Raw genomic sequence first — 22,204 nt, forward strand, 5'->3', positions numbered from 1 at the left:
TCGGATAATAATAAATTTGGTATCAGCAATGTGTATGTTATTTGCAAAAATAAAAACATATGGATATTTTATTCAAAACTGCGCATTGTTAAAATAAGTATATTGAAGAAAATGTGTTTTAACAGCTTATAACTTAGAAGTGTGTGTAAATTGGAACTGTGGCTATATGGAATATTTTTATATCAAGAGTTCTTCCGTTTAGCGAAGTCCTGATTTAGCGAATTTAAAATGGATGAAAAGGCTGTTGTTTCAAAAATCAGTTAAACTTTTTGTTTTGTCATAAGACTGAATTGAATCTAAATTTAAGTCTTTGTATATTTCATGTATTCATCTACAAAAGAGAATACTAAATAAGATCTAAAATCATAAAAAAAAAAAAATAATGCAGTAATTTTGAGCGCGTATTCATATGTAAAATGAGTCATCTGAAAATTAAAAAACAGAGACTTTATTAAAATAGAATAAGATCGATATCTATAAAAAATTAGAAGCTATTTTTCTATTCTATTGAATAGAAAAAAAAAAAAAAAAAAAAAGGGGAAATCATAGTAAGATTTTATCTGCACACTTATCTAACGACGAAAGTTTTTTCTTCTTTCTTTTTCCATCCCTCCAACAGTGTTGAGTTGGGTGTCCCGCGTTTACCAAAACACAAAAAGAGGAAAAGAAGAAAAGAAAAAGGAATTAAAAAAAAAAGACCGGATTTCATTACAATAAATTGTCACTTTTAATTTAACGTCCGCCTACTATTGAAGCATCATTCATTAAGAAAAACACAGGGTGTGGGAGCTCTTGTCTAACGACATAAAAATCAAACTGTTACTTTTCGAGCTCAAGTGAAACAAGCAACTGGAAATGTCTAATCATTCGCTCAGCGAGCCCATTTCTGTCAGCTGGGATCCCTAGCTTATAGTGATATATCGTGCAAGGCCACGCTGCGTCACGGTAGAACTTTTGGATGATGGTTGGTTTCTTTATTTTGTTTCCATTTCATAGGTGGCGCGGGAGTTCAGCTTCTTATTAAGAAGAATAAATGAAGGATATACTAACTGGTGGAAAGGAGTAGAGTTCATTTCGTTTTACTCGCTAGTAATTATGAGTTTGGTATTGTGGTTGTTCCTTGCATGGTCATGCCTGACCCTATCGGACTCGCGCTGTCCCGCGGATGTCCTGGTCATGTACCGCATGGTCCTGCATACCGAATGGTCCGAAGAAAAATTTCCGAAACAGTACCCTGAATGGAGACCACCTGCTCAGTGGTCAGTTGTTGCAGGTGAGTTATCTTTAATAGTGATATGAATACCTGCAGATACCGGTTTAGTAAAGATATCGAATATAAAAATGTGAAACGGAATTTATTATTAGCTTGTAAAATTAGGTTCTGGAGTGAAATGAACTCCTCTTTATTATTAATAAAGGAAACAGATAATTCCAGGAGCTCAAGAGCTTTTGATCAAGTTTTTCCTCTCTATTATGCTTTATAATTTAACGTTAATTTTGGATTGCTTATGCTATTACCTTTATTAATCTGCTTTTAAGAATGATAATAATTCGGAGCGAAATTCTTGAAATTAGAAAAAACTTCCTATGTAAAGTATATTTTTATTATTTATTTAACAGTAGTGATACTATAAAAAATTCCTTTTTCCAAAAAATTTAATCATTCTTTATAATTAGTAAATGATTGATTCATGAGGTGACATAATATTATGTACGAGATCGAATTCCCTAGAAATAAAAGTAAATTGAAAAATTATCAACTTCGCAAATTGCTTTTTAATGTACTTCGTGCTGTATAAAAAATTAACCTTAAGAATAATCAGAAAAAGCACCCAAATGTTTCTTCCATTATAATTTAGACAAATATTCTTTCATTTTATTTTATAAGAAATATTTATACATAGGTGAAAATCTTTTCATTAGAAGTTTTATATTATGTCATTGTACAGTGAACAATATTTAACTTTTTTTTTACAAATAATATAGGAAATATTTTCAAATTCGGAAAATGTTTAATGCCAAGTTACTAAATAATCCATTGCTGATAATTTACAGTAAAATAATTTATGCAAATGAATAGCTGATGTTCTCTTAAGAAAATAGATATAGTGTGTTAAAATTTGAAAACTGCGAATTATTAATTTTAGAGGCAAAAATTATTAGAACTATTAAAACTCATTTACTTGAAGGATATTTGAAATTTTATTTTGCAAAAAGAGTAACTCCTAAAATTCATCATAGGACACACATTTGTGGAATCAAAATGTATATTTTTCCTTGTTATTTTTTTTTTTTTTTTTGCATTAATAAGAACATTTTTGTGTTGAATTTTTTGAAAACAAATGAAAAATTATTAACTCTGTTTTTTGAATATATTTTCCAAATAATTTCTCGTTTTTCATATTTTATGAATGCAATTTGCCTTAATGAGACACAAATATATCCGTGACTGTTAAAATTTTTTAAAAAAGTAACGTTTTCATAATATTTTTTAATTTAAAACATTTAATGCTATTTTATTATTCTTTGTAATAAGTGTGTTCAGTTCCAATTATAATTTATTCTCGTAAAATCTAGATTCGATTTAAAGCATCCTTGCTGCTAACAATACTAGAGATAAAACAATTTGCTGTATATATATATTTTTTATTTTCTGGTTCTAACACGTTTATTTCTCTTTTGTCGCAAGACTTTCAGAATCGCTTTGTATCAGTTTCTCCAAACGATCTCGATTTATAGTAAGTTACCAATGGCAAGAGGCGACGAGTTATTTAATGTGATGGAGATGCGGAAGTTTGTTTATTCTCTCCGTATGCTTGCCTTCTTTTTTACAACTCTCGATTTTCCACACTCGTTTAAAACAGTCAAAGTGGAGTAGTTGCTCGTATGCTTATAACTTCTAGTTGTTTTTTAGTACTCGAGACCTTACACCCTGTATTCTTTCCAATGCACTTTAAGATATATAGAGATGTACAACAGATTGTAGATTCAAAAAAGTGTTTGATATTGTTTAATTTTTTTTATATATATTTAGATAGAAATTTAAAGATCAATTTTAATTTTATAAAGAAATTTTTAAAAAAATCTTATGATTTTTATCTTTACAAATGATTTTAAAACTTATAATTAGCGTTTTTGAGAATAAATAATTTTAAATGAGAGGGGAAAAAATCACTGGAAACCTGAAACTTTCCTAAAGCAATGAAATAGTAATACAGATAGAATATACTGTATTAATGATTTTGCATTTTATATTTGATTTTCAAATTTTTGCAACATTTTCATACTTAGTATAAGATAATATATTAAAATTAGGTAAGATTAATAAAAATTGCAGATCTTCAGAAACGTTCAGTTTATTGCCTTTTTTAACATTATATAGAAATTTATAAATTATAATTATTATTCTTTTATCCTTAAGTTAACTAATTTGCTCTCGATATACAATAATAATCTTGATGATAGGTCAAAAATTATTTAATTTCAATACAAAATGTAATAATCAATTTAATAATTCCCAGATTTTGTGGAAAATAGACTTTTTGAGTTTATCAACAATTCTTTAATTTGGTTCTAACGCATTCAATATTGAATAATAATTAATAGTGCACCTATGTATTTTTTGCGTGTGTTTCGTTAACGATAGAAAACTTCAATGACTATGCATTGGACATGTTAATTAAAGCCACGGACATATAAAGAATGTTTTTACAAAAATAATTGACAAACATTATCAATTTGATGATAGTAATCGATTTCATCGATTGATTTCCTTTAGTGGGAATCCTTTTTCAAACAAGTATAATTTTTGAAAGTTTATAGCGGCTTAGTCACTTCCTCAAGTAGCTCGAATGACTTCTGAATTCCGGATCCTATCTTTCCTATCTGGGAGAGTCGTTCACATCTAGGTGAGAGACGTTTTCCCACTGAATCAGCACCTAAAACGTTTGTTTTGGAGCTGATTCAGTACTAAAAGAATTATATTTATGGCGCATTCACAGTCTACCGAATATTTTTACATTGCCTGTGATTACTATCGTATGTTTCTATTTGTAGAATCTTCAACTTTTGATAATTAAGATGAAAATATTTTGAAATGATTGAACATACAGAGCTCGTATTTGTATTTGAAGTTCATATTGAGTATCGTATATTTATATTTGAAGACGCGTAGAAGTTTGCCTTTTCTCTTGAGCAGAGAATATAAGCAGAGAGAGTATTTATTCTCTCTTTGATTTTCCATACACTATGGTACGTATTGTGTTTAGCCTCGTAGCGCGATTTCTTAACTGATATTATTTGGACTTCGTTGTGTTTACAATTAAGTCCAAATTTTTATATAGATTTATATTTTTGGAAAAAAGATCACATACATTTCGTTTTGCTTGTTATGGTTTTGAGTTATTATATTCACATACACACCATAAACAGATTGTCTGTTCGTTGATTAATTTAGTTAAAAATTAGGTATTCTGCGATTTTATTGGAACTATCCCATACCAAAATCACCCATTTCTCTTACTAGTTTTGAGATCTCACGTTCATATACTCATTGACTGTCAGGAGATAAATTTCCTACTAATGGATTTGGTGAAAAATTTGGTAAAATATGCAATTTTAATGAATGATTGTGTATACCATGTATCATCTATCTAGCTTGTTGCATTTTTCAGTTATCGTGTTAGCGAGATGACAGATGTTATTCTAAAAATACTATTTTTTTCAGATTCAGGAAGATCTATCAAAAACTCGAAGTCAAAATTTTTGGCCATAACAAAATGTTCTGTTCGTATATTTTATATAAGTAAAAGAAAAAAGCACATGTTTCAAACACATAACAAAAAAAAAAAAAACGCATGCTATATATAGCTTAACTGAGTATATAGCTCAATTTTTGCAAATCAATAGAATTACAAGTTGAAAATCGTTCGAATTCGGGCATTTTATTTTTTTATGGCCTATGTTATCAAATGGGGAAAAAATCAGCCTTAAATCTCTTGTAGAAAAATCAGGAAATAATTATAAAATAATTAGAAAATTTTCTAGAAATGTGAAGAATATACAAAAATATGCAGCTTTTCAAGGAAGCTGAAATTTTTTCTTTTCCAGAAAATAATAATTTATTTTTAATACACTGTATTTAAATACACAACACTGCTGATGTCTTTACTGCCACTATTATTTTCGACGTATGCCAAAATCTACAAAATATTCTGGAAAAGACTGGCTGGAAATATTATATTTAAAACACTTTAAAAATCGCTGATTTTCATTCATCTCATATAATTCAGAACGAAAGCCTTATTTAAATTAAATTATTATTTTATGAATTAAAAAACAGAGAATTTTACACATTTTAGTTTCGAAACTTGCTGAAGTATTTAAAATTACTTGAGTTATCTTGTCGAAGATTACTAAAGCATGACTTTTTCATTTTAAAATCATTCGTCTATAGATCATTAATAATTCATGAAACATAAAAATATTTTATAATAAATCTTGTCTCGTTTCAGTTTAGAATTCACTTTTTTAAATATTTAGAAGTATATTTCAAGAAAGTTTTGTGGATTAAGTAATGATTTTTAGTTTACTGATGATGAAGTTCCACAAGTTTCCATTCTTCTGAGCCCAAATAAAAAGTTTTTATTTTTTAAATATAGCGGTTGTAAAATAACTCTGGACTTACGAAAATTTTTGGCAACTTTTGTCGAACACTTGGAAGCACTATCTATGGAATTACAAACAAGCCACTTTCTTTCCGACACTTGATATCTGGAATATCTAAGAAAGACTGCGGAGAAAGAAAAAAGTTGAAGAGTTAACAGCTCTTCAGAAAACATCATTTTCCCACTATCCTTTATGCATACATTGCTTGAATCTTAACTCTTCATCAAGCTGTTTGATAAATTTCAGGAGGGAAAAAGAGAAGGAGGACCGTGAATATACGAGGAAGTACTTTTGAATATCATGTAAATACTAAAACTAAAATAAATTAGTAAACATGTCAAACTTTTGAATTTATTTTCGTTGAATGTATGGTACAATCGAGTCACAGGTTTGATTTCCCGTATCCTAGGGAATAGTAATACCATTATATTTCCGATAACATTATGGAAAACCTTTGATAAATTTTCTTGCCAAATTTTTCTTCCTCAGTTATCAGTTTATTGAAATCATCTTAAATAGTCCGAAGAAGACTCTGATGTAATCATTTTTATTCAGTGAAACTTATTTTAAGGCAACATCCATTGTTTGTTATGTTTTTTATCCTTTCTTCTTCATTGATATGACGAATTTATCAATTTACCATTTATTTGTGTCTCTAGATAAAAATATAATTAGACAACAGAATCTCTTTCCAACGCAAAGATAGAAAGTTGTTATGTCGAATATAAAAGTAAAAACTTCATTGAAAAGTTAAGTACCGCTATGAAACTCAAGCTATGAATTGAAGTTTAATTAGGTTTACTTCCTGTTTTGAAGTTATACAAGGGCTAGTTTGGGATAGACTTCATAATTTTGAATTATTTCAAATGAAATGAATGTTTACCTGCAAGCTACAACACCACACCAGCGACGAATGTAGCCATCACAGTATCTAGAATTGAGATCAGATGATGAGGACGATATCTGAATCAGCGTCTTCTCCAAGCTTCCATACGGGAGAACGTTTGACTCTCGACAAATATAGCATGCACAAGGCCCGTATAAATCATGGATCTACATGGCAATCCACAATTTTTTTACTATGGAGCCACTGTGACAGAAATACTGAAATAAAAGAACTTCTATTTGCCTTGCGAAACTTTGATGCTCCAAAATATATCCATGTATATAAGACGCGGTTTTATGAGCATATAAAAATTTTGCAATTTGGTTTTTATAATTCATTCTTTACAACATAAATTGTAAATAGAAGAGTGTTCATGCTGACTAATGTAAAAATAAAAAATGCATTAAGTGTTTAACTATGAAAAATCAGATTATGCATCATATAAGATAGAAGATGACTAAATCTATCTAAATACTTAAATCATTAAACTAGTCTAACGTTGGTTATGTTAGAAACACTCTTCACTCTAATGTACTATAAAGAGAAATTAGTCAAATAAAAATTATAATGCTTGTTTTCTTTTGGCTTATTTTCATATTTACTATTCCATTGCATACTCAGTGTTTATTAATGTATAAATCGTATTCAAAGTCATGTCTCAGAAAAATTTATCCTGAACTGAAAGAATGAATACTAAATCTATCACATGATTACCGAATTTTCTTTGTGAAAATTCTCGCATTCTCTAGAATTTTATAATTTTTTTTTCAATTTAAAGGTATTGACATTATATGCAAATTTATTTACAATCCTAGTGTAGATTACGATGAACCTCGAATTTATTGTCTTGCGCATATATTTTAGGAAAGTAAACAAAGAAGTACAAATTTTAGCATGTATTTTAATCAACATGCAACATGCTGTCATCTGTAACAATATTTTAGCATCTAAGACCATAATTAAACGAATATTTTGAATTTGTAGTGTAAATTTAATAAATTTTATTCATTATTATTTCTTATTTCTACATGAAACTAATTTCTATTTCATATTCTAAAAGATGCTAATGCTACTACATTCTATGTATTTTTGTATTCGCTCTAATTGAATTTTATACACCTTTTGCAGTCGAAACCATATATAATTTCTTGCGATAATTTCTTGAGTATTCTTTTTTTCCCTTTTTACTCTTGGATGCATCCAAGAATTTTTACTAGAACTTTCTCTAGTTAGCATCTGTCATAGACAATGAATTCTCCGAAAAGCGCTGAGTAAAATAAAAAATTAAAAAAAATATAAAGAAAAAAAGTAAAAGAAAACATGAGTGTTACCTGTACTCATCTTTATTCTTGTTAGAAAGAAGGTTATGATGTCACTTTTAAGAGTAAGGATCTCTTATCTTTCTTCAAGGTGTTTAGAGAAAGCATTATATCAACATGCTGGAGAACAGCCAAACAGAAAAAAGGTGAATAAAAAGCAGACTTCTTCTAAGAAGAATTTTAATAAGATTATTTTTTGCTTACCGGAAAGGTGTGACATACTTTATCTCTTCAATTCTGGATAAACTTACTTCTATTTTTAAGATCACGATAAAATCTTCAATTAACATTTAACATATTAGATGAGGACGCAGTTTCAGCAAGTGATTCAAAATAAAACACATCTAGTAATTAGTTCTCGAAATGATTCTAAATAAAACTCATCCAATAAACAATTCTGTAAGTGATTATAAAATAAATTTATTATTTTGCACTTTATATCTTTAATAAAGCATTTTAAGACAAATGGTTGCCACTTGGCTGCTCAGATATGTTAGTCGTTGGACACCACAAACAAACACCGCATGTCTATTAAATAATGTATTGAAATGCATTTCTGCCTTATAATTCATTTTTAAAATAAATTGAAGCGAAAGTTACTCCAGATTACTTGCACCTTTGTGTTTTCCTGATCATTAGTTGGGTTTTATTACTGATTAGCATTCCTTATTTGCCGTGATTTAATATTCTAACCATTCATATGAATGTTTTCTTCAAAAGAAGATAATTTTTTAATATCGTATCTGCAAAACAAATGCCATGCAAAACATATGCCAAGTTTTAATACTGTTTTTTTTTTATAATTATTCTGTGATATCATTTTCAGATAGTCAATTTTCTATTGTATATCAATTTATGCTTCGAAAAGGAGCGTGCAGATTTAAATAAAATATATATTACGCTATTTAAAGCAAGGCCAATTCTTATACTGAGATGAACATTTGACATAAAATAAGGCATAACTAACTTGGAATAAGACTGCAAACTTAAAAAATTATGTGCAATAATTGTTTGTACTTCATCTCAAAGTATTTTAATCTTTCTTCAGCGTTGAAGTTATTAAAACTTTTGATTTCACATTCCTAAATTTCAGTATCTTATTTTTCTCCTTAAATCTATTATAAACTTTCTTGATAAATACACTTTGTTGACAACCCGGTTAATAGGTGTGAATGTTTTATATTTAATGTTAACATTCAGAATACTGGAAATTTATCCGAATGACTTACAAACAAGTTGCAGAAGCGTTCGCAGTAATTTTGCTTGCAACGATTTTTGCAAATATTAGTCTATAAGTGTAATGTTCAATAGAAAAATTGCACCGAGGTCTCTAAATTATCATGACTAAAGAAAACGAAACAAAAAGAATTCGTTAACAGCAAAATGCATCATTATAACATGATGAATAATGATGAGATGAAGAGATAAGTTGATATATAGACACTATGTACTAATTTACTATAGATTCTTAAAGACATGCTATTCTGCATTTCAGTTTAGAGATAAGCATTAAATTATCTAATCAAGTCATCATTGCTGACAATGAATTTAACAGTGCTTTTTCGAAAAGTATGAAATTTTCAAAATGATGTTGAGTAAGAGTTTATATGTTGTAAGTTATTTCTACTTATTAAAAGTGTTTTTCCACGTGCTGTGATGTGCAGTTCATTGTTCATCGTTTATTATTATTAACATTATTTATAATAAACACATAGTGTTCATGTATTAATTACCCTTATATTTCGACAGTATTTTATAGTTATTTTCCCTGCATTATTTATCCAAAAAACAATTCGTATGAAATTTTCAAAGAAGTCTTGGCATGTTATAATGATTATATTTTATGACATGATCTTTTTTTCTTTCGAAGAATATTGACCATATCTAACATTAAATATTTTGATAATAACCTATTCTTCTTGTTACCTAATACGAGACAATGCATCTACTTCACAACCGATTTTCCTAAGTTCAAGGTTAGTTCCTTATTTATTCTGCTTTTACTTTCGGTTGAAAAAACAAAAACGAGTGATTTCAAGAGCCATCTGTCTCAATGGTCCAGATGCTCTAACTCCCTACTGTTGAAGAGGAACTTAGAATTCAAGATGGCTTTGAAGTCCGTGTTCATGTAGGGATTCCCTGTGGCGTTGACCTTGAATATTGAATCAAGAGAGAATGGGAAAAGGACCAGAGTGTTTTAACAACTCTTTAGCAATCGGAAATCGAGAGGAAGATGTATGGGACTCTTAAATCTTCTTAATGTTTTTTTTTAATCCACTCGCACAAATACGGAGTTAAAACAAGTCGGCTTTTTGATATGTATCATGCAGAAGCTTTTGAACCGGAAAACATGCGAATTTTTTTGTCACAAGTGAAACAGAAAAAGCAAAAGTTCCGGATAAAAATATATTAATGATAAGAGTTTTAAAAGAGTGTATTTATACTTATTTATATAAACACCATATAGTTTTAAACTATATTTTAAAAATACATAAATTATTTAATTATTTTTAATGATTCAATACGAAAAAAGATTTTGCATGCTTAACTGCAATTGAAGGTGAAGATGTACTGTTTTTACCTCATATCAATTTGCTGGCGAATGTGGACTTTCCAGCCTTGTCTTGCTCTTAATTAGCTTCAATAAGAAAATTGATTGACTGAACGTGCATTGTAGTAAAAATTAGTTATCTATGCTGAAGTTTTCTTGGTTTTTTCTGTGAACATAAATATGAGATTGAACACGTACTATTCTGATTTCCGATTTCAACAAGAAAGTACATTGCGTTTTCGAACCTTGTCTTGTTCTTAATCAGAGTTATTGAGAAAACTGTTAAGCTAAACATGCTCTGCTATAAAAATTGATTATCTATACGGAAGTTTTCTTGAGGAGGGTTTTTTCCATATCAGCTAGATGGGTAAAGATACGGTTCTTAATCGGGAGAGTAAAAATAATCATTCACGTATTGTATCTTGCAAAAAGCAATGCGTTTAAATTTTTTGTAATCATAAAATGGCCGAAATTTTGTAAAAAAAATTATCAGTAAGTTTAGCAAGAAAAATCGTGGATGTAACGTAGTTTGTCGTTCAAAATAGAGCTTATAATTTTAAGTACTTTCGTTTTCATTGAGTCATTTGCTCAATAATACTCAAAAGAATGCTTCCATGAACAAATCTAATGCAAATAAGTTAATATTTAAAGTTTATAAACCTTTTTTTCTCTCTAAAACGGTAACATAAAATTAAAGAAAGAAAAAAATAATTTTATAAAAAAAAAGACCATTTACTAATACATTTCTATTGTCTTTCAAAACATTTTGAATGGAACAACTATCTATATATTAGAAGAAAAAATAGAATTATAATGTCTGATTTTCAATCTCGCTGAGCAAATGTAATCAGTCAATAAATTTATAAGGAAATGCAAGAGCGAACAATATCAGATTAAAAAGGAGTGCATACTTATAATTTATATCTGAACGTTTTTGTTACTTGTTTTATTTCAATAGAATATGGAATAGGAATTATTGTAGTCATAACTGTTTAGCATTGTTTTAAATAGTGTAATAAAATGTATTGGAGAAAAGTATTTTTTTCATAGTTTCATGTCTGAAAATAATGTTATATTTCAGATTGTATTGTGTTGTAGGGTAAGTTGTTTAATAGTTTAGATTTTATAACAGTTGGTCGAATTCATCGTCATTTTTTCTGGAATAAATAAATTAATAATTTCAGTATGATTTGTTTATAATTATTTTGTAACAAATACAATTATTTCTGCTTGCTAAATAAGTATAATGCTTTCTTTTACTTTAAAAAGCAGAAATTTTCAAAAAAGTGCAATCAACATGCGGAACGCACTTTTAACTGGCTTATTAATGAGTATCTACAGTAACTTATTCTAAATATATATATTTTAGAAAAAGATTATTAAAAATTAGTGGTATTAAATTTAATAACTTAAAAAAATAGATTAAGGAAAAGTGCAGGAAGGAAGGGGAGAGGAAGAAGGGAAAACTTGATCTATACTTTCTGTCAACAACCCTTGTGACAAATTACGATAATTTGTCCCTTTTCATCTAGCGAGTTCCAGTTAGTCCAAAATTAAACATGGAAGTTGGAAGATGAAACTTCTGTGATAGTACATAAGTAGGTTAAAAGCAATTTGTTCTGCGACCTAGTCATAATCCAACATAAAAGGAAACGTCGGAACAGTTAGCAAAGTATGTTTGTTAGGTAAAAGCTCGAACATAGTATATTTTGGCAGAATTACAGACCATGCACACCTCAGAAATACTAAAACTTAAAAATAGGCATTGGAAAAATCTTTCAAGATGAATGTAGCGCAGGTTAAAATAAAACGATGCATGTCATCGGTAAAAAACACGTGATGACCTGGATGCCGTTGACTTGTCATCGAATGAGTCATGGTTCTTCAAGGTTTGCTTATCCGCTTCCACACAAAGATTGGTAGGACAAAACCCGCTACAAAGCATCATCAAAACATGATGACCCACCACTTTTTCATCAGACACAACAAATGAGTCGAGTTGGACCTTGATTCAAATAAAAATTCATGGAAACTTTAACTTGGCCTTTATATCAACTCCTCAGTTCTGCGTAATTCGTTACAGAATTCATAAAGTTAAGAAGACATTTTGCCTTTACATAATATATTGCGAATATATTGTATGATAGATAATTAAGACAAACAAATGAAAAACAGGTGAGAATCGATTCGTAATTAACAAAAAAACATACTGAGACATTTACCTTATTTTAGGTAAGAATTTTGGTTAATGTATGCTGATACAAGCATTTTGCTCGAGTTTGGACTTCTTAACGCGCATCAGAAGGTTTGGATTTTCGATTCTATCAATAGTTGAGTTCATAAAACACAATTTTAAAATAATTATTTAAAGTAAAAGAAAAGTAAATTTATGGTAAATAAATTTCAGAGTTGTGTCTATATTTAAAAATGTATAAATTGAAATAATAATAAAATTATTTTAAAAATGCTACTCTGTTCCATGTCTAATCGCATAATTGTTAGGCTATGTTTAAAAATGTAAATTAATAAAAATTTAGCTATTTTTTAAAATTGTTGGCACAAAAGAAGCTTTTTTCCCATGACATTCAAATATAGAGCTATTTGACAAAAATTGCTCAATCTAAAAATTACATTAACAAAACGAAATGAGTTTTGCTATATATCAAATTGTTTATCTACGCATTTTTTTAAAATTTAACTTTGTGTAGCACTTGCAAAGAATTATACAAAACAGGTAATGTAATTGTTCAACCTTTTCCTTCTCTTGTCAATTAATTAGTTTCTTTGAAATTGTAAAGAATTAAAAGAAAATCCGTAGAATGATATTTTATGACATAAATTTTATGTGTAGATTCCTTTAGTACTATCATATATGATAGTTTTATACCTTTTTGCTGTGTACTATAGTAGTCATATCGATGAAATGTATCTCATCCTACGAGTTAATCAATGGCTATTCTATTTCACACATATCAGTTTCATGAGTTCATTCCTCTTCCAAAATTTTCGAGTCAAAATGGTTGAATGCTGTCATTAGTGTGCCTCCGCTTTTCTGTTATCTCTTAAAGTTCGGTATCTGTATGACTTTAATTGTGACATTCTCTGTCTTTCACTTCACGTAGGAGGATAGGAAAAGTTGTTAATCTGCAGAGGTGGATACATTTAGCTGTCCAAAATATGAAATAAAACTTGTTGGGTTCGCTTTCATTCTGAATATTAAAAGGGATTCGTTATATGCTAAGGAGCGCTTAAATACATAATGAAATATTCATCTCTTGCATTCAACGTTATACGTTAGATAATATAATGCAAGCAATTTATTTATTATCAATCGCATTAAAGAAATTAAAATGCATATTTTAAACAAAAAAATTTTTTTTGAAGTAACATTATTAGAATTAAAATTAAGGATAAAAGGTAATATTACTGCACTGCAAAATATGCACTGCCATTAAAAATGTTTTATTTGAATACAGGGTGTCCCAAAAAAATGTATACACACTTTAAATAATTGTAAATTTGGGGTTTATTATAATTCGAATAATTTTCAACATGTAAAAGATTCTACAAATATCATTCTATTGTCTTGTTATCGCATGTTCCCAAACTGATGTCCGTTCTGCTCCAGACACTGCTGACAACGCGAAGCGATGGAATAGCACACATGATGGAAGAATTCCTTTGGGATATTCGTACATTCATGTTCAATGGTGCCCTCAATTGAACAGCTGTTGCATTGTAAATTAGAGATAAGTTTGAAGCTGAACAGTTCCATCAGCTTCAAACTTATCTCTAATTCGAGTGATGGTAACTCGTGTAAGTGGTTCTTTGTTAAACTCCCTCTTAAATTGTCTTTGCACTTCTACTGCATTTTCATACTTCCAGTAGCATTTTAGAATAAATTTCCTTTCTTCAAATTCAAGTCTGTCTGCCATCACTCGGTTCAATGGGTTCAGTCCGTATAGAAAGAAGAAATAACTTAGTTATCAACTGCTAAAATGTGTATACATTTTTTTGGGACACCCTGTATGTAGGAATATAACTTAAAAATCGATGAAATAAAGATGAATTTTGTTATAGATCCATAGCAAATGGACCAACATTTTAAATTCGATGAATGAAAAGGATATTGTAATAATCTAGCAGCTGCAATTTCGTTAAACAGATCAAATACAGTAATTCATATGAATTCGTTCATTAAGAGGAATAATCGGCTTTGAGACAGTGGTGGCTATAGAAAGTACAATAAAGCGTACACCTCCGCCCTGCTATGATAACTGAAAAGTGAATTGAGTGAATGTTCCGGCGCTCCGAATACTAAATTTCAGATCTCTGTGAACAACATAAATTTGCCTTTATTTCGAATGTTTCATGCCGTGATCTTTTACACAAAGGCACGACTCGTCATTGGCCATTGGACGAATCAGTTATTCAGCCAACAATATCATTAGTGTTGTCTCTAGGGAAACAAGAATCTATATAATTATATGACGGCTATTCATTTTCATATATGAGGTGTACCTTCTCCAGGGAATGATAACTCTCCACCAACAACTAACAAGAGATAATTTTGTTAAGATGATATAAAAATTTTGTTTCAAATAAATTTAATTTTGTGCAGGCTAATGACCTGCTTTGATACTACGCGAAGACTATTTTAGGACAGATTTTGTCAGTTTGTATCTTGGTCAGATGACGAGAGGACACGTGAACAACACTTCTCCCGAGCTCCAGCAAAAGGGGGAAAAATTATCTCTTGTCGGAATTAGTGTCCCCTTGTGCTGAGCGGATTTTCAGTGGAATTGAGTCGCTGTGCTGTAACCCCTAAACTCAGAAAAAATCACATACTCGCTAGTGTTCTTTAAATTTAACAGAAAAAAAAAACTAATTTTTCTTCTGTAAATAAAATAATTTTTTTGAAAATATTTCGGAATCAGTATTTTGTGATTAGTTTCACTTGGAGTTAGCATACTTGATAGAGAAATGAAAGGAAATGGGACTTATGAAGCGTATCGTACACATTTGTGAGTATATAGAATAAAAATAATTAATGATGATTTGTCTGAAGTAATGTATATTTTGATTCAATTAAAAAGTTTGCTGCTAAGTATTCACGAATTTTGGGCTTTGCTACTCCAAATGGTATTCCGTTTGAAAGAGATATTAAAAACAAATATGCACATTTAATTAATTAAAAAATCATGTCATTTTCATTTCATTGCCATAAAGAGAAAATCAACGAATTAAGAAAATCCTAAAAATGTCAAAACAGTTCTTCGCGATGTGTTCACAGATATGAAGTACGCGTTTTTTCCCTTCAGTTTGTCCATTTCGAATTAAAATCAATTCATGTTTAATAGTAATTGTAATTTTTTTCACAAAATAATCTCAGTTTATCTGTTATTGATTTTTATTAAATGCTAATTTGTAAGTTTGAGAAAATTATAGTAAAAACGATCACTTTCAGAAAGCTAGCATTCGAGGTTAAATTTCTCTGTGTTGATTACAAACAGAGACTTGGAATGAATGCTTATGATATAAAAGTCATAATTTAGCATTCTGAGTTTTTTTCAGAAATTTAATTATCATCCCACATTTAAAGAAACAAGATGCCGTCTCGTTGAGGCACAATATTAGCTCCAATGAACGCTTTCTGCATTTATTGGAAATAATAATCGGAAGCTGAAGGAGTTTTTTACTCTTATTCTCCAGTGATGAACATTGGTAATTAAAAATTGCTAAAAAGAAAATTACTGAACACCACATCGTCACTTTTTTAAGTACGTTAAATTCTTATATTGTCTTGATATGAATAGATAATGTAGAAAAATATTTAATTCATAGATTATGGTGATTTTGCAATTTTTCAAAAGTTGGACGAACTTTGTACTGAATTAAATAATGTGAAATGTAGTTGGTTTTTTTTATGTTTTATTGTTGTCAAATTTTTTAAAGAATTTATAAAATATGTAGCTATGTCATAAAAATTATAAAATGAGTAATTTAACAAATAAGAGGGGGAAAAACTGATTAAATATTTTTGGTAGGTGATTGGCGAGTAATATATTAGGTATCCCGTGTGATTTCTGCAGAGATCCAATGTGGTGCTTTTATACTCTATGAATAGAAATAAGTGATCATTCACCTATTTTTAACTTCAGTTCTAAATGAGAAGATATTCTTAATTGCAAGAGATTCAAATGAAGGTTAAAAGTGATAGTTTCAAATAAAAATTATTACTTATTCCGTCTATGATATTTTTGATTATTACGAATTCTGCCGGTAACAAAAATAGAAATTAATTTGGTCAATATTATATTATTATACACTGGGAATAAGTGGCCATTACCCTAAATTTTATTGTTAATTCTAAATATGAAAATTCATCAAACTGCAAAGGATTTAAGTGGAGATTAAAAGTGACAATTTCAAGTAAAAATTATTGACTATGTCGTCTACGATATTTTTGATTGTTATGAACTGTGCAAGCACCAAATTCAAAAGCAGAAATTTATTTGGTCTTCATGGTATTTTTATACACTGTGAATAAGTGGCTATTACCCTAAATTTTATTGTTAGTTTTAAATATGAAGATTGATCTAATTGCAAGAAATTTAAACGAAGAGTGAAAGTGACAGTTTCAAGTAAAAATTATGTTGTCTACGATATTTTTGGTGATTACGAATTATGGGAGCCTGAAATTCAAAAGCAAGAATTAAATTGGAATTAAATGAAGATAGACAATACGTGTCATGTTACATAAAAATTGTGTGGGTCGTCATGACAATTTTCACTTTCTGCATCGACAACTAAGGTCATATCTCTTGATAAGTGTTTATTATAGAGTTTTTTAATGAACCTATGTTTAGAAATGAGGTTTATTTTGATTTTTACAGTTTTGTTGCTTTAATTGTAGACAAGGATGAATTAATTTCAAATTATAGTAAAGAAAATACAATTTCTCTTTACGGTTCCTGTTCCTCCTGTCAAGTAATTCAACGCATTAATTATGGATTATGTAACTTAAAAATGAATTTTATTTTTTAAAAAATTATGGTGCAAAATGCATCATTTTAGCCTAATTTATACCCAATTATTTTAAATGATGGAGAAAATAAAAGAAATCCAGCATAATGTCGATAAAAGAATTAAAAAGGAAGAAAAAAATAATGCTTAAATGAAAAAATAAAGAATAGTACTCAGCATTTTTTGCAATAATTACTATAAAATCTAATTGGTTTAATTCAATTATTTCATTTTCCGAAGGCAGTTGAATGAAATTTAGAGTATAGATGCAAATTCTAATAATTTAGATTTTAATTTAATTTCTTGCTTATTTTTCAGTTTACTTTGAAATGATATATTGCCAATACCGCAGAATTTGATTTTGACTTATAACTTAAGGGATAACTTCTAGAGGTTTTCTGCACCTTAGGGCATAATCTCGGCATTGTGAATGGAGGGTTATGAATTCGAGATCTGATTCCACGGAAGATTTATCCTGTATATATGTCTATCACACGTTACATCTGTCGAGAGTCAAACGTCTCTCCACTGGTATGGTGTGGAAGCTTGAACACTGGGTTCCAGCTCTGTTATCATTTTCGTCACTATCCCACGGTTCAAACTTAGGAACTCCGTACCAAAAATTTTCGAATCATATTATTATAATATAAATGTAAAATATGAGAAAAGGTGTGATTTTTATATACAATTTACAAAACCTTTCACATTTTTCTTTTAACAGTTTTTAAAAATTTTTTTTCTTGATTTGTTTTTATAAGTTAAAGAATTTTTTTCAAAAGTAGCTCTATTTATTTCAGTAGATATTTTTTGAGAGAAAATATCTTCAATTTTCAATATGAAGATTTGATTTTTCTTTGTAATTTTTATTATTTTTTACAATAAATTCTAGTTCTGAAAATGTATTTTTATAGCTTTTTCTGCTTACTACGTCGATTTGGATGAGGAAAAAATTCGTGTCTCTATTTCCTTAAAAAAAGTTAGCCATTGCAACAAAATTGGAAAACAAGAAAAAAAATGCAAAATTTATATTTTTATTATTTTAATGGAATTTTTGAAACAATCACCAGACTATTTTTATGTAAAAATGTCGAAGAATTTGGAGAAAGAAAGCTTTGCTAGAATGTTTTTGATCTCAATATATATCTATATTTAAATCATATGACAGAAAATAGAGAACGAACTTAAATTTTCAAGACACACTAAATTCTATCATGCGCATTTTAAATAATACCACTGAGCATGAATTATTTTCAAATAACTTTAAAACTTTGTTATAAATTTATTCAGTTTTATCTTACATGCATTTCATCACATGAAAACTTTTTGAGATGGCTGAAATTTGTCAAGCCATTCAGCAGTTGCTGTAAATTTAGGCATTCACAGCTTCGATTGAAGATTGTTGCTTAAATAATAATTCACGGTAAAGGGCATCATAAAAATAAATTAGTTTAAAAGACTGAGCTGTCATAGCTTATTTAAATATGTGATGACAACAATTTAATTTAATTTAAAACTTATACTGACTTATATCTACTCAAGAGGGTATAAAGCTTGAAACAGGCCGGCTGAAAAGAGAAATAATTTACAACATAACAAAATAAGACTAGAATTAATAAGCTAGAAGTAAAATTACAGACGAAAACATTGAACATAACAAACGTAATAAAAGTCCAATGATTTGAAAAAGTTAGAAAAAGATTTCTTTTAATTGTTTTTTTTTCTTTTGTTTTCAGGTCGGAGTCATAACTCCAGCGGCATGCTCTGGCGCTTGGGTAAATTAGCTTCTGATTCTGTGAAATTATTTGTGGAGACTGGGAAAGCAGACATGTTGATTCGCGAAAGCGCGCAACAGAAAAGCGGAGTTTTATCTGAATTTTTTGCACCTCCTATACTTCAAGGGGTTGGGACAACAGAAACTCAGTTCTTCACTGATGCCTCACATGATAAGGTAAGGATCTAGTTTTCTATTATAAAATAAACGAACAGTAAACAAAATGTTATAATTGTTTTATCTCTGTATTCCTGTACTTCGTGTACTTGTCAGAAATTCGAATATATTGGGAACAGAGGCAAAAGAAGAAATTTTTATGTAGAACAAATTATGATAAAATCTGTATGTATATAATACATATAGATTAGCGGATACAAATTCAGGCCGAAGGGATTCAGGATACAAATTCAGGCCGAATTTGTTAATCACCATTTGGCAATAGCTAGTACGCTCGGATTGTTTACGTGCTTGCCTCGGCAGAAAATCAGAGACAATGTTATTCTTTTAGAGTTGAATGATATTGAAAAATAAGTATAAGTAGAGCAGTTTCAATTATAAATCAAAATCGTCAAAAATGAGAGGGCAAATGAAAGTGTCATTAAGAAGATCCAGTTAGAAAGAATGAAATAGAAGGGTAAAGTTTCTTGTGTATGGAGAAAAATTTCCGAACTACAAGAACATCGCCAATTTCCAATTTTCAATTAATTGCGTGTTTTTGATGTATAGCTGACAATACAGAATGTCCTATCATTATTGTTCAAACCCAATTTTAAATAATATGATAAAAATAACTTGGTATCGTTAGAATAATATAGCATATTTTTTGTGATAAGATGTAGTCTATCAAAGTGGATTAACATGATTAAATTAATCTTATTAATTTGACGTCATCCGTGATTATTGCAGTGTTATTAACATTATCTCGACAACTTTAGTCAAATACATCTTATCAAGACAGGGAAAAAGAAGTAAATTCAATTTTGAATTTTAAACATCTTATAATTATATATTTCTGCTTTCTAACATTTTCATATATATCTTTCTGCTACTAGAAATTTTTATTTTAGAAATTCAGGATTTAGTTTTTAATGATTAGTGAAAAATTAATGCTATCGATTTCTGCAGTTTGATGTATGTTAAATTTACTTTTAATTATTTCTTACTACTTGCAGAAATGCATAACTATATGACCAGCGAACAAAACGAGCTGGTAGTATCACATAATGATAACAAAAGAATCATAACATAATTATCAGGGGTTGGTGTGCGGAAAGTAAAAAAATTTTAGTGCGTCCCTCAGCGAACCATTCTAAACAGACATACTTACGAGAACGTCGTATTATCTAATCTTGGTTTCAAATATGATAAATTGCTTATTGTAACTTAGCAACATAATAGTATAATTCTGATGTATAATGCTCAATTATTATTTAATTTCGCAATTATTTAAATAATAGCATTATGTCCATAATATCAGATGATGTTTATAAATTTTGGGTATTTTGAGAAAATTTCAACATTTATATAATTGGAAAGAACATAAAAATAATTTCAGCATTTCTACGACAAAACTCTTCTTGAATAACCTTGTATACATAATTCTCCTTTTTAAAATTTTTATGACAAAACATAAAACGTTAAAATGAAATTCTAAATTATTCAATAAATTGCGGTATTTTAAATCAATTTACTTTAACAAATGATATTTGAAATTATTGCCTTTATTGCAAAAACCCTTCTTGATTTTTCTTCCTATTTATTTTGAATTCTGATTAAATCACCATATTCTTAAAAGTTTTTTCTCTAGTATAATTTTGATATACGAAGAAATTTTTGTAAATGTCGATGTTTCTTCTCAGTATCAATACGATTCCTCTAAATGTCGATGAAATTATTTCTCTTTTTGAAAAGAATGTGAAATGACGTCTTTGTTTCCCTCATCATATTAATTGCCTCTATCGATATCAACTTATTCTGTATCATGATCTTTCTCCCAATTATCCGTTAAATATCGGTTAATCGCTTTAACTCTTAGTTATCAGATTATGTTATAGTATAAAGCTGTCATGCTGGTCGGATTTATAGATTTCCATCATTCTCCTTTACTTCGATTTCACTATCTGAAAATTTTTAGTCATGTCATTCGTCACTTTAATATTAGAATCACCAGTATAAAGATTTTTTAATAACCGATATCTCTTTCTATATCAAAGTCTGTGCTCAAAGGGTCAAAAACAAATTTGTCATCGATACTTTACATTTCTTTCAGTAATTTGCTGTTATTTTTGAGAATTATTTAAAAATATTTTAAGCATTTAAAATGCATAATTACTTGAAAAGTGGTGGGGAAATTCCAACTCCGCCCAACATTATAGATTTCGTTGGTCTTTTCTATTATAGATATTTTACGAATCGAAAATGCGTAATTACACTTAAACACAATTTGTAAAATATTGTTTCGATTTATATGCATCACAGAAACTTGTTGGCTGAGTATAATATATGAGAAGTATACTTCTTTATTGTAGTGTCTGAGCGCAGACATTCAATTGGAACGGTAAAAAAAAGGGGGGGGGGCTTTGGCAGCTGATAGTAAACATAAGACCGCAAAGGGTTAAACGAGACTAAGGAGACTTCACGCTGCCTGATATAAAAATCTGCTCTTTGATGATCGCAAGTGAGTGAAAATAATGAATACATCTGTTTTTATTTGAGCTCAAGAAGAAGATGCGTCGGAAATTCAGAGAAGCGAAACATTATCGAACACCTTCGGCATTATAAAGAATTTTTCGGCATTGAAATCTGAAAGAGTGAGTCAGAACCAGAACAAAAAGACGAATTAAAGAATGACGTACTAATGAGATTTTATTAAAATATAGTGCCAGTGAAATAAAAAAAAAAAATACGCATAAGTGTTACGAAATAACTTTTTTTTTTTTCAAAGTATTCAACACTCGTTGCTTTTAACAAATTAATAATCCGTT

General features: G+C 29.0%; 1 protein-coding gene across 1 annotated transcript in view; it reads left to right on the forward strand.

Moving 5' to 3' along the window:
* Positions 1–886: 886 nt before the first annotated feature.
* Positions 887–22,204, forward strand: part of LOC129961070 (spondin-2-like) — a 37,676-nt gene continuing 16,358 nt past the window's right edge. The window contains exons 1-2 of the mRNA XM_056074878.1: positions 887–1,273; positions 19,183–19,397. Coding sequence (XP_055930853.1) covers positions 1,096–1,273; positions 19,183–19,397 — 393 coding nt within the window. The 5' untranslated portion in view covers positions 887–1,095. The remainder of the gene's footprint in view (positions 1,274–19,182; positions 19,398–22,204) is intronic.

This window comes from Argiope bruennichi, chromosome X2 (genome assembly GCF_947563725.1).
Source record: "Argiope bruennichi chromosome X2, qqArgBrue1.1, whole genome shotgun sequence".
NCBI classification, from domain to species: Eukaryota; Metazoa; Arthropoda; class Arachnida; order Araneae; family Araneidae; genus Argiope; species Argiope bruennichi.